The 12178-nt window shown below is 38.2% G+C and overlaps 1 protein-coding gene across 5 annotated transcripts in view; it reads right to left on the reverse strand.

Annotated features, from left to right (window-relative positions):
- Positions 1-2029: 2029 nt before the first annotated feature.
- The window catches only part of LOC147578575 (uncharacterized), a 114384-nt gene continuing 104235 nt past the window's right edge, over positions 2030-12178 (reverse strand). For 3 of the 5 annotated variants that reach the window (XM_086719085.1, XM_086719087.1, XM_086719089.1), the window contains 2 exons: positions 6458-6505; positions 5318-5517 (listed from right to left, as the gene is read on the reverse strand). In XM_086719085.1, the coding sequence (XP_086575211.1) occupies positions 5487-5517; positions 6458-6505 (79 nt within the window). In that variant the 3' untranslated portion in view covers positions 5318-5486. Of the gene's footprint in view, positions 3722-5317; positions 5518-6457; positions 6506-12178 lie in introns of those variants that run through there. The other 2 variants (XM_086719088.1, XM_086719086.1) reach the window with 1 other exon arrangement.

Genomic DNA, 12178 nt, shown 5'->3' on the forward strand with positions numbered 1-12178 from the left:
AAGAGCACGAGAAGGGGAGGGGCAGAGAAAGAGGGAGAAACAAAAAGCAAAGCAGGCTCCAGGATCTGGGCTGTCAGCACAGAGCCTGACACGGGGTTCAAATCCACAAGGCATGAAATCATGACCTGAGCTGAAGTCGGACGCTTAACTGACTGAGCCACCAGGTGCCCCAGTATAATATAGGTTATTAATAAAAGTTAGGAATCCCAACTTAGATTTTTTTTTAAATAAAGTTCTTTTTTCCCCAGGTAGTCAACTAAAGATTTATTCTTTCCCCCACTTCAAAGGAAGGACCATCAAAAAAATGCTCCAGTCTTCTCTTACCTTCCCAAAGAAAACTTTTAAGAATAATGGTCCTTTATTTTCTAGTTCTCTCTGACTTTAGGGAAGAGCTTATCTATTTTAATTTTGTAATTTAAAAATGTTTTACTTTAGTATCCACTGTGTACCAAACAATGTATAATTAGATTATGGAAACAGAGAAAAATGTCTCCTGAATGCAGAAAGTTACCATCTCAGTATTGGAAAAGGTAGTTTGTTTCTAATATTCTTGATCGTATTTAAAACTTAATCTTAAGTGTTGTAAATATTAGAGTTAAATCTTTTGTTATCTTGGACATATTTTATAGTTTTCTAGAAAAATTTGGTGAGGATAAAGTGAGGGATATGTGAGGTCTGAGGAATTCTGTGCTCCCATTTCTTGTTTTGTCAGTAGACAAATACAGTGTTTGTATAATTCTCTTTTCTTAGTTATTAGGTATTGATTAGTTTTTCCTGGGCTATGAACAAAAGTCAATGTGACTTTTTGTGAAACTCACTGTTTTAATACCTGGGGTTTTTAACAAATTGGCTCCAAAAGTAAACACAAGAAGCTGAAGTACTCTCCCAGAACGTGCAAAAAGCGAAGATTAAATGCCCAGGAATGAGGTTTTGAAACCTGTAACAAGCATCCAATATTTCATTGAGCTCTTCTGGACCTCAGTTACTCCTGTCAGCTATGAAACCAGTGCTCAGAACCCCAAGAACGACGTGCTCCCATTCTCAACCGAACCATACCATCAGAGTTTAGGAAGCAACTGCAGTGTTTCTCAGCACATACACCTGGAGGCTTTTCTCAGTCACCTTGAGAGATCTGAGTAAAGAGAATTTGTTGATTTATGTGTAAATCATGATTTCCTAGAAAACATGGTTAATTTCAGGTTCTGTTAGGATGTCTGGACAGCAGCTGAGTGGGCTTAGCAGGAGAAGTGGTAAGGTGATTGGGACACGTGGTGAAATTCCCTAATATAACTGGAGAGTTCTATTCTATTCTATTCTATTCTATTCTATTCTATTCTATTCTATTCTATTCTATTCTATTCTATTCTATTCTATTCTATTCTAAGTTTATTTACTTGTTTTGAGAGAGACAGAGACAGCACAAGTGGGGGAGGGCCAGAGAGAGAGGAGACAGAGAATCCTAAGCAGGCTCTGTGCTGCCAGCACAGAGCCTGATGCAGGACTCAAACCCATGAACTGTGAGATCATAACCTGAGCAGAAACCAAGAGTGGGACGCTTAAGTGACTGAGCCACCATGCACCCCTCTAGTATAACTGGATATTTTAGACAGGTAAGGAAACTACCAAGAGGTTCCCTGTTGATGTGTTGATACAAGTACTCATTTAGTGTGGGTCTTCACTTGATTTAAATTAATCTTCACCACTCCAGCTAGGATCTTTAATTTTTAGAACTATCTTTCAAAAGCAAAGGAGAGACCTAAGTACTGCCACTTATTTCTAGAAACCACCAGGAAAACAACTTTTCCAGTTTTATTTTGTATATTCACTTCAGTATATTCACTCATTGTATTTCATCACTGAATTTGTCATGGAATGACTTCTGAATCCACATCTGAGCATTGGGATTATTAAAGTTTATAGATATTTTACCTTTTCCCCCAAAGAATTTAAGGCAGCTTATAAAGTTTTTCTACTTCAAGGCTGTGTCCCAAATGCAAGAAGTCTTTAGATTTATTTAAAAACTTTTTTTTTAATGTTTATTTTCGAAAGAGACAGAGACAGAGTGTGAGGAGTGGAGGGGCAGAGAGAGAAGGAGACACAGAATGTGAAGCAGGCTCCAGGCTCTGAGCTGTCAGCACAGAGCCCAATGTAGATCTTGAACTCACGAACCGCAAAATCATGGCCTGAGCCGAAGTCAGACGCTTAACTGACTGAGCCACCCAGGTGTCCCTAGATTTATCTGTAAATAATGATGCAGAACATGTGAGATAACCTGAAGTGACAGATAAGCAGCAAAACTAAATTTTACTTTCTGTGCTGATTTTGCACTAGTATTATCATCATAGGTAATAATCAGGAGTGTGCCACCTGAAACTGGGCAGAGCTACTGGGCTAGCCAAAGTCAGTACAACACACCCAGGGGTGTTGTCACAACGCCCTGGATTTCACCACCCCTGGGTGTTCACAGAGAAGGGATGACACTCAAAGGTATGCAGCCAAACAGTAATTGTTAGATGTCATCTTCTGCTGGGAAATAAGATAATTAAATAATTGTTTTCAAGCTACCACTTATGGATACTATGGCCTCTCTCTAGAAAATAATAACCCTTCAAGTGGACCAAGCTCATACTTTATAGCATATGACTTTTTAGGATTCTGCAGTGTTTAGCTTTTGAGATTGAAGTTTGGATACATATCAAAGAAGCACAGCCAATTTGGCATTACTCAGAGCCTGACCAGCCAACCAGGACCCCTTCAGAAGGTGATTTTCCAGTCTGAATTTTTCAGGGCCTTGGTATCCCCCTCCTATTTCCTTCTCCATTATGTTGATTGCATTCATGGCTTATTAGTGGTGCCAGCAGAAATGTTGGCTGAAAAAGTCAGGAAAAGCACAATCAGTCCAAACTGAAGGCCACTAGGCATATAGATGAAAGATTTGGGGAAAAAGGAATTATGGTTTTATATGAGTTTTTAAAATGTTTTCAGATTTTATTAACCAATAATGTCTTTGAATCTTATTTATGAAAGAAAATAGATCTTTCTGTGTTCCTCTCAACCTAGTAATGTGCGCCAGTGAATCCCATTTTTTACAACCAGGAGGCAAATATCCACCTTTCCCCGATTTTCTTATATTACTATCTCTGATTTACACTTCTTCAAGGAAGATTTTCTCTACTTGCTGCCATCCTATTGATTCCTCAGCTTTCCCGGGGGTCACCAAGTCTTAATAATTGCTAAATCCAATGAAAGCTTTCAGTCTGATCTCGCTAAGCCTCTGCTACATTTGATGCTATGACTCATTCTTTAGTTCTTGAAGCTCTCTTTTTCTATAAAATCCATAAGACTATATCCATCCAGCTACTCTTGTATTATTCTGATCCTTCTCTTCCTAGCACCTCTTCTTCCACCCACACAAATGTTGCCATAACCCTAGATTATGTCTTCCATATGCTGCACTTCTCAGACTAGATGCTTCACCTGAGTAAAACTGCCCATTTTGATCGAACTGATACCTATTTGCTAATGACCCCCACATATTTATCCAGGCTCAGCTCTCAAGTTATAGATTTCCATATCCAGTTTCCTGTTGGTCACTGTTACCTGTATATTTTACTGGCCTCTCAAACAGAACTCACCATGTTGAATTTTGGTCTCTCCTCTTCCATTGGTCACTCTTTGAGGACTCTCTTTCCTTTAGTGTCTGCACCAAACTGCCAAATACCTAAATTAAAAATCCAGAAGTTTACTTTGTTTGTTGACTGCATGAAGGTCAAGTGTTGATTGGATATTGAAGTGTGCCTTATTCAAGGCTCTTGAATACCAGTATCTTTTGATTTATCATTGCTACATCTTTTAGATCTTTATGATTTCTTTCCAAGTGCTATCTATTTAAGATTCATTAACAATTATAGCTCTTAAAAACCTTTGATACTAATAGTTCTTACAAGCATTTAGTTTTCCTTCCTACATAGTTCTTTCAAGGGCTTTAAGTTATACTTTTATAGAAAGTTATACATTCTCTGCTAGCACCCTGAAAATCCCTGTTTACAAAGAAGGAAGGAAGGAAAGAAGGAAGGAAGAGAGAAGGGGGGGAGAGAGCAGAAGGGAGGAAAGAAGGAAGAAAGGAAAGGAAAGGAAAGGAAAGAAAGAAGAAAAAGAAAGAAAGAAAGAAAGAAAGAAAGAAAGAAAGAAAGAAAGAGAGAGAGAGAGGGAAGGAGGAAAGAAGAAAAGAAATAAGGAGAAAGAAAGGAAAGAAAGAAAGGGAATACAGAAAGAAAAGGAAGAAAAGAGAAAGTTAGCTCAACACACACCTCTGGTTCATGGACATGCCAAGTTTCTTCTGAGATGATAAGCTGCCAAGCACCAAAGTACTGTAACTCATCATCCCCAGTGAATGAGAGGAAGAGGTGGTGTGGAAAGAACATCCTGTTTTCCAGAACTTCAGTGACTGAAGTGCTGTCATCTCACGTTATTTTTTTTCTTATTTTTGCATGTGTTTTATCTTATTCTACCCCCAAAACTACATGGTTGACATAGGTAACTAAAATCCAGGTTATGCAAAGAAGCTAGAGCATAAGAAAAGCATGGCAGTTTAAGTGAATTCCTTTTCTCACAGCCTAAGAGGTAAAAAGCAGGGAAGTTTAAATGAATTCCTTGTCTGACAGCCTAAGAGGTAATGGAAGCACACAAAAATGACCTAGATCTCACAAGCACCATCTTCTGGTTTCTGGAGATCTTTGAATGGTGTGATGCCAAACTTGCTGACTTTTCATAAGCCCTCCTATCTGAATTACTGTATTACCAGAGTCAATTTATTTCTATTTTTAGAAAGATACTTAGTTTGAGAACATCAACCAGGTGAATTCTCATTAATAACAATATTGTTATTCTATAAAAAGAAAGTTCTACTAGCAACTTGAATGCCAACTCTGTGTTAAGTATGTGGTAATTATTTTATAAATATTCTTTTACTTAAACTACAAAATAACATTCTGAACTAAGGTTCATTATTCCATTTTTAATATGTGGAAACCAAGGTTCAGAGGGCATAAATAACTTTCTTAAGGTTATACACTTGGTAAGTACTGGAACTTAGATGAAATGTAAGTCTGTTTTTGTCTAAGCTTAAGTACTCTAAAATTCCTTTGTTCTTTTTGCTAAAATAACACTTGTTTAATTTGACTCTTAATGGGAACCTTGGACGTTTTTAGCTTAAATAAGCTATACATTCAAAGTGTTAGATGTGTTATTTCAAATTTTCGAAATGAATGATACATTTATTGCCATCAGACTCTCAAATGCAAAAATTTGACAAATGTCAGCAATAATTAAATGTTATTATTTGATATTTAAGATAATAACAAAAGTATTTTTATTCACAAGGAAGAATAAGAAGTACCTTTTGCTTTCATGGATCATAAAACCTGTTTGGGTAAGTTAGTCCCTATGTTTGTGACGACAGCTTACCAAGTTGATAGTGCTTATCTTTATGGCTCTTCAGTTGAACTTGATATTGATCTATGAAATGAAAGGATTGGAGGAGTACTAACTTCATATTGCTTGTTTACTCATGAAACATGATTTTATCAAACACATGAGGAATGGTACTTAAAGAAAAGATGACACTGATCTTTAAGATCATTTGAAAATTCTGTTTGATTTCAAATCTGCAAGATGCTTACTTCTTCAGAAACTCACTCAGAGGAAGCAAGTCTTGAATTAGAAGACAAAAATCGTTAACTGGGAACTCCAACCTGAAGGTTCCAAATTGTTTAACCATCATAATAGGGGAGAACACATTCTTAATATGAAATTGAATTTTTTTTTCTTTTTAAGGGCGGAGATGATTTTACCTTGTTTGAGAAAATGTTTGGGATTTTAGTCATTTTACTTTAATAAAAAGACCTGACTAAATACCATCTTTGCCACTTTTTCAAGTTCATCTACATATAGAAGATTATCTTCTAAAATATTAAACTGTGATTAATTATACTTTCCTGCACATTATCATCTTTAAAAACATTAGTTAGAGGTGAGAAATTAGCTTATGTCTTTTGCCACTTAGAAACAAAACCAATATTCCACCTGTCAACTACTGGGAGAAGAAATACATAGGTAACAAAAATAATTCATTTATTCAAATTCTCTTTTTGTGAACACATAAAAAATAAAACAGACATTCTTCATTATGAGGCCATACCATAGAGTCATAACTTTCCAGAATTGTGTCAAGATATATTTCAGATTGCAAAGAGAATATCATATTGGTATAATACTTAGATTCAATCAAATAAGCAGATAAAATTTTATGGGATACATCTGATAACAAGTGGTATAATTCAAGAACAACTTTTGAGTTCACTTAAACCTAGTTGTACTATATAAAAAGACAAAGGAGGCACTGAGAACTTAGCTGGGTTTCAAACCCATAAAGCTGGCTCTCAATAGCATGAGTCACCCAGAGATAAAGGCATCCAGTGATTTACTTGAATCATTCATTGCCAGCCTGGAAAAGATTTTGGAAATTAGCAGTGTCCTCACTTTTTTGATGGCATGGCAAAAGAAAGGCTAATTCATGAAAAGGAGAAATCCCTTTCATTTGACATTGGATTTCCTCCTAGCTCAAACACAAATGGCATTACTAACAACAAAGCAACATGCTAGGAGGCTAGATGGAGATTATGTGCCTTTAAGAATAGGCTACCATCTTTTGAGCATAACTAAAGGGTGACCTGGTAACTTTGAGACTATAAATGATCTCATCTGACAGACTATCCTTCTTGTCTAAAAAAAAAAAAAAAAAAAAAAACAAAAAAAAAAAAAAACAAAAAACATCAATAAGACTTCACTAACTTCCCAGGCAGCTGTGCTTTCTTGAACTTGACAGTTTCCATATTTACTCTGTGAATGATTTCTTATCCTGGTTAGAATGTATGATTCAGGTACATGCAGATTCTTTGTGGAGTTTTAGGATGATGAAGTATGCTTACAACGAGAGAGTACATTATCCACCATCTTTGTTCTTTGAAGATGTTGACAGTCTGGCTATCCTCTGGCCTAATTGAGAAACTGGGCCATGCTAAATTAACCACAAACTCATCATCATGACACTAGATGGTATTTGCATCTCCTCCCCAGCGCTGGCACTGCCTCTTCTGATTTCAGGAAAGGGGTCAAGGCTCATGAGAATGGCAATGCATGGTTCAGCTAGGCCCATACAGGGTCCCCTCTCCAGTAAAGCAATGATACATTCTGTATGCTGGGACCTCTTCAGAGAGGAAGGAAAGAAACAGGCAATAGTTTCTTAATTCCATGAAATTGTTAATCCCAGACTTGAGGAAAGACCAGAAGGTGATAAGTTATTTTTCTCTAACTTGAATGTATACACTTATCAGGATATATCTATAACAGCTGAGCTGCAACCATGCTTTTTGGCCTCTTTCTTTGGTTCCTGTTCCAAAAGCACCAACCTGGTGTTGACAAGCTGTTCTTACCCTCCATGGCTGCTTCATGGCTGAAATGTGAATGTGTTTTACTGTGTAGTTAAAAGCAACTCTTCCTTTCTGTTTTCTGGTTGCCAAACTGGGCAGCAGTTGTTATTTCTCCTCCATGTTCTTGTTCAAGGAGTTGGTTTGCAGAGAGGATGATTCCAATTCTGGCCTTGGTTTCCCTTCAACCTGAAGTGTCTCTAACTGGCACAGTCTCCTGATACTTGGACTGGAGGTAAACTCATTTTACAACTGGTTTCTGCTAGTCTGCTCATATAGTTCCTAGTTTAATAATAAACCTTTTTTGTTGCTCTTAACACAATTTGTAAATTACTTCCCAGAGCCGCCCTTACTAAATGTCTGTGACCTTATTGTCAAGAAAGTCTTGACAAGCAGAAGCTGCTGCCTGGGGGTTGGAATGTACTACTTCCTGTTCTTTCTCTCCAAGCTGAAGCATTCTATCCAAACAAAAACTGAACTTGGTGCACATGTGACCCAAAGCTAGCTTGAAATGAAACTCTCTGAAGATGAAAAACTTTACACATTAACTCCTGGTTCCACTCCATCTACTTACAGTGCCTAAGACCACAAAGAGGGCCTTGTAAAAAGAACCAAAATAAACAAAGGGATGGCTCAAGCTGTGAACTAAGACAAACAAGCAATCAACAGCCACAGATAGCATCAGATTAATTGCTGCTGATATCCGACAAAATGCAAAAAAACTACGACAATGGCATAGTACTGTTTAAGCCAACCACCCCACAGCCCTGCCAGGACACTACTCAATCTTAGGGTATTTCAACATAAGGGAAATCAGTACTTGAACCCCAACCCAATTTGCATATGACCAGAAGGAGCAGAAGAATCCTATGTCTTTACTACAAAAATATCATGACAACAGAATGGACACTCTGTTAGAAAAGCCTAGGATCTCATCTTGATGTTTTCCTTGTAGCCATGCTCCCAGTTTTTCTATCAATAATTTACTTAAGATACAACATGAGCCCTAGCAAAAGGGGTGCATAGCCAGATATTAAACTGTGAAGGCTTGCTTTCTTTTCTTCAGGAAATAAATTAACAATAAATCATAATATAAATGGAGACAGAAAAATTACAAGCCAATCACTGGGTGGCTTCCCTCAAAAGGGCAAATGTAAGGGAAGACACCTCACTTTTCCAAGGGGAGATGCCACCCAGGAGAAGAAAGACATGGGGAAAAGAGGAGTTAGAAAGACCGTGACTCTGGTTCTATGAGATGATAGTAACTGCCCAGGAGATGGCTATATGTGGGAACTCAGAAAGCTGAGCTCCAGAGCTATAAATCTTTTGGTCTTTGACCAGGCAGAGCATGAAAACCCATGACACTTGTGGAAGGGCTGCCTTCCCCCTATGAACCTCCATGGCAGGCTCTGCCCTGGCTCTAGCAGTGGTCATTGGAATAGTGGGCCTTGCCTCTGTCTTGTTCTGGGCCGGATTTTAAGGATGGAGACTTTGTGGCATGCGAAGTACTTCCCCTTACTTAAGCCTATGTTCCCCCTGGTGAGATGCCCAGCACCTAGCATTCAGAAGACATCCCAAGGTTAGTGTGCAGCATAGCAGTGCCCAGCAGGACAAGTACAATATAAACTTAATTTGTACTGCTTTACATCTGTGGGGTGGCCAAGGCTCAAAAGAGTTATACCTCACAGGCCTCGCTTGCTCAGCTGGAGGAAATCTACTGGGATGACCCCACGTATTACTAGGGCATGAAAGTACTTCCTATTCCTCATCCCGAATATTTGCATCCATGGAGTTGGATACCATCTTGACCCCTGTGGTTGCTACAGAAGCTGGGGTTTGCTCTCACCTTGTATCATTTACTCCAACTCTCCAAGGCCAGGTTCCTAAGTCACTAGCATCACTGCTCTCCTTTGAGAGAGATGAAGCTAGGCAATATTCCCCTTCTCCTGACTCCACAATTTCCATAAACGTTAGGGAATCCTTGGATATATAATCAGGAAGAAATGGGAGCCTTAGATGAGGCACAGAAAAAAACTCTTCTTGCAAATGGAAGGCACACTGAGGTCATCAGTTATACACTGTGGTGATTGACAGAGGAGACCCTCAGCACATAGAACTATTAATGTCCAAAGTGGGAAAGCCCTGGGTAAACCAAGAGGAACTGGTCATCCAGTTGCAAAATGTATAAGGAGTCATCTCGTTTTCCATATATTCAATAAAACTTTAATTTGGAACTTGAAATTTTAATTCACAAAGAAGCTGATAAACTCATGCTTGACCAATTGTATTATAGGCTTATAGGTAGAATACAATAAATTTAAGAGAAATAAAATGTTTCCCATAAGGACTTACATATGGATTTAGGTCTATCAATTTAGCATCATTCTCAAGTTGTACTTTACAGTGAGATTCAAGGCCTTCAACTGAATTGTTCTATTAGAATAACTGTAAAGATTATAACTAGGATTTATGTACTGCTATATGACTTGGAAAAAATTTTAGATCCACTTACTTAAAATTTACATTAATCTTGAGATGTTACTCTCAATCATATTTTGTTGATGCAGAAAGGCAAAAAGCCACCCAGCTCATAAAGGACAGAGTAGGATCTCAAATGTAGATCTGCTCAACTTCAGAGCCTGAACTTTTAAATTCTTAAGGAACATACAAACAAAGGGAATAGCATGTGTAAAAGCCCTGAGGTAGTTTAGAGAGCTTAACATTGTCAAGGAACAAACAGTTTAGTATAATGTGATGAGAAATTAAGCCACAGAGTTTTGTGGGGTCCAGAAGGCAGTGTGCCATAAGAGTCTTGTTAGAGTTTGGCCTCTAAAATAAGGGAATGAGGGGCACCTGGGTGGCTCAGTCGCTTAAGCGTCCAACTTCGGCTCAGGTCATGATTTCGCGGGTTCTTGAGTTCAAGCCCCACATCAGGCTCTGTGCTGACAGCTTAGAGCCTGGAGTCTGCTTCAGATTCTATATCTCCCTCTCTTTCTGCCCCTGCCCCACTCAGGCTCTGTCTCTCTCTGTCTCAAAAATAAATAAACACTAAAAAAAAAAGAAATTTAAATAAGGGAATGGGATGATAATTAAAGCAGACGAATAAAATTATCAGACTTGAATTTAGAAAGTTTCTTCTACTTCTTTGTGAAATATTTACCTAGGGAGATCAGTTTGGAATCTCTTGAGGTTGTTCAAACAGGCAAAGATGGTGGTTTAGGCTAGGGTTGTGGCAAGTGAAGATGGAGAGAAGTGGATTGATTGGAGAGATCTTTAAAAGGTAGAATCAGTAGACTTAACTGGATTTGGGTAGTGAGGGGAAAGCGGATGTCAAGAATGACCTCAAACAAGGTTCCTGGAGGACCAGCAAGACAGCTGTTAGAATGATGATCTTTCAGAGGCATTATAACTCCACTGGGTAACTTAGTGAACTATAAATACAGCCTACTGTGTACAGTGCTAAAGTATACAATGGCCATGAGTGGAAACTGAAAAACAAAAATAAAAATGTCCTCTCTACTAGTGTGTGTGTGTGTGTGTGTGTGTGTGTGTGTGTGTGTGTGTGTGTAATTATCAGAATTTAAATATCCTGCCATCTACCAAGTAATAAATTATTAAGTTTGGAGAGAAAAAAATAAAATAGCTGGGAGAACAAAAATTGCAGAAAAGTTAAAAGAGGTTTGTTATTTTCACTGAGAACATTTTCTTGCTTTGGCCAGTAGAAGTGAATTAATAAATGAATATGTTTCTATCTACATGTTTTTAATTTTGAAACTCATCCCTCTCCTTTCCTCCTATAGTAAGTTGAATCGCACTCACAAAGATTCATTTTCACCCAAACTTCAGAATTTAACGTTATTTAAAAACAAGGTCTTTGCAAATGTAATTAATTAAGGATCTCAAGATAAAATCATTGTGGACCTTAATGTGGATTTTAATCCAATGACTGGTGTCCTTAAAAGAAGAGTGGAGAATACAGAGACAAAGGAGAAGACCATATGAAGACAGAGGCAGAGATCCATTACACAGCCACAAGCCAAAGAATGCTTGTGGCCACCAGAAACTGGAATAAGCAAGAAAGGTTTCTACCCTGGAGCCTTCAAAGGGACAATGGCTGGGCTGGCACCTTGATTTTAGATGGCTAAGCCTCTAGAATCTTAAGAGAATATCTGTTGTTTTAAGCCACAAAGTTTGTGGTAATTTGTTATGGCAGCCGTAGGAAACTAATACACCCACTAAATAAATGTTGAACAAATGGTTTGCTATTGTCTGTGGTTTGGTCCAACCTTGTTCCCTGGTTTCTGGCAGAAGCAACGGGGAGTATGTGATACACTTTTCAGTAAGATACACTGACAGAGAGAAGACTTGAATGGGAAAATGAATTCAGACTTAGACACGATGAGTTTCAGTTGCCTGTGTCTTATCTAAGTAGAGATGTTAAAGTGTCAACTGGATATATTGTACTGTAGCACCTTGGTCTAGACAGCCTAAATATGCTGGGAGTTTTCTGTTCACAAGTGGTATGTGACCCATAGGAGTGGTTCTGATTGCCTAGGAAGTAAGTTTTGCAAAAGAGAAACGTTCACCAGGGAGCTCTATCATTTAAACATGGGTGGGAAATGAAGAGATGCTAAAGGAGACTGGAAGGAAACAGTAGAGAAGGCAGAGAAAAGCCAAGGGAGGAGGGTGGC

This window comes from Puma concolor, chromosome C1 (genome assembly GCF_028749965.1).
Source record: "Puma concolor isolate L17-30 chromosome C1, mPumCon1.1.hap2, whole genome shotgun sequence".
Taxonomy (NCBI): Eukaryota; Metazoa; Chordata; class Mammalia; order Carnivora; family Felidae; genus Puma; species Puma concolor.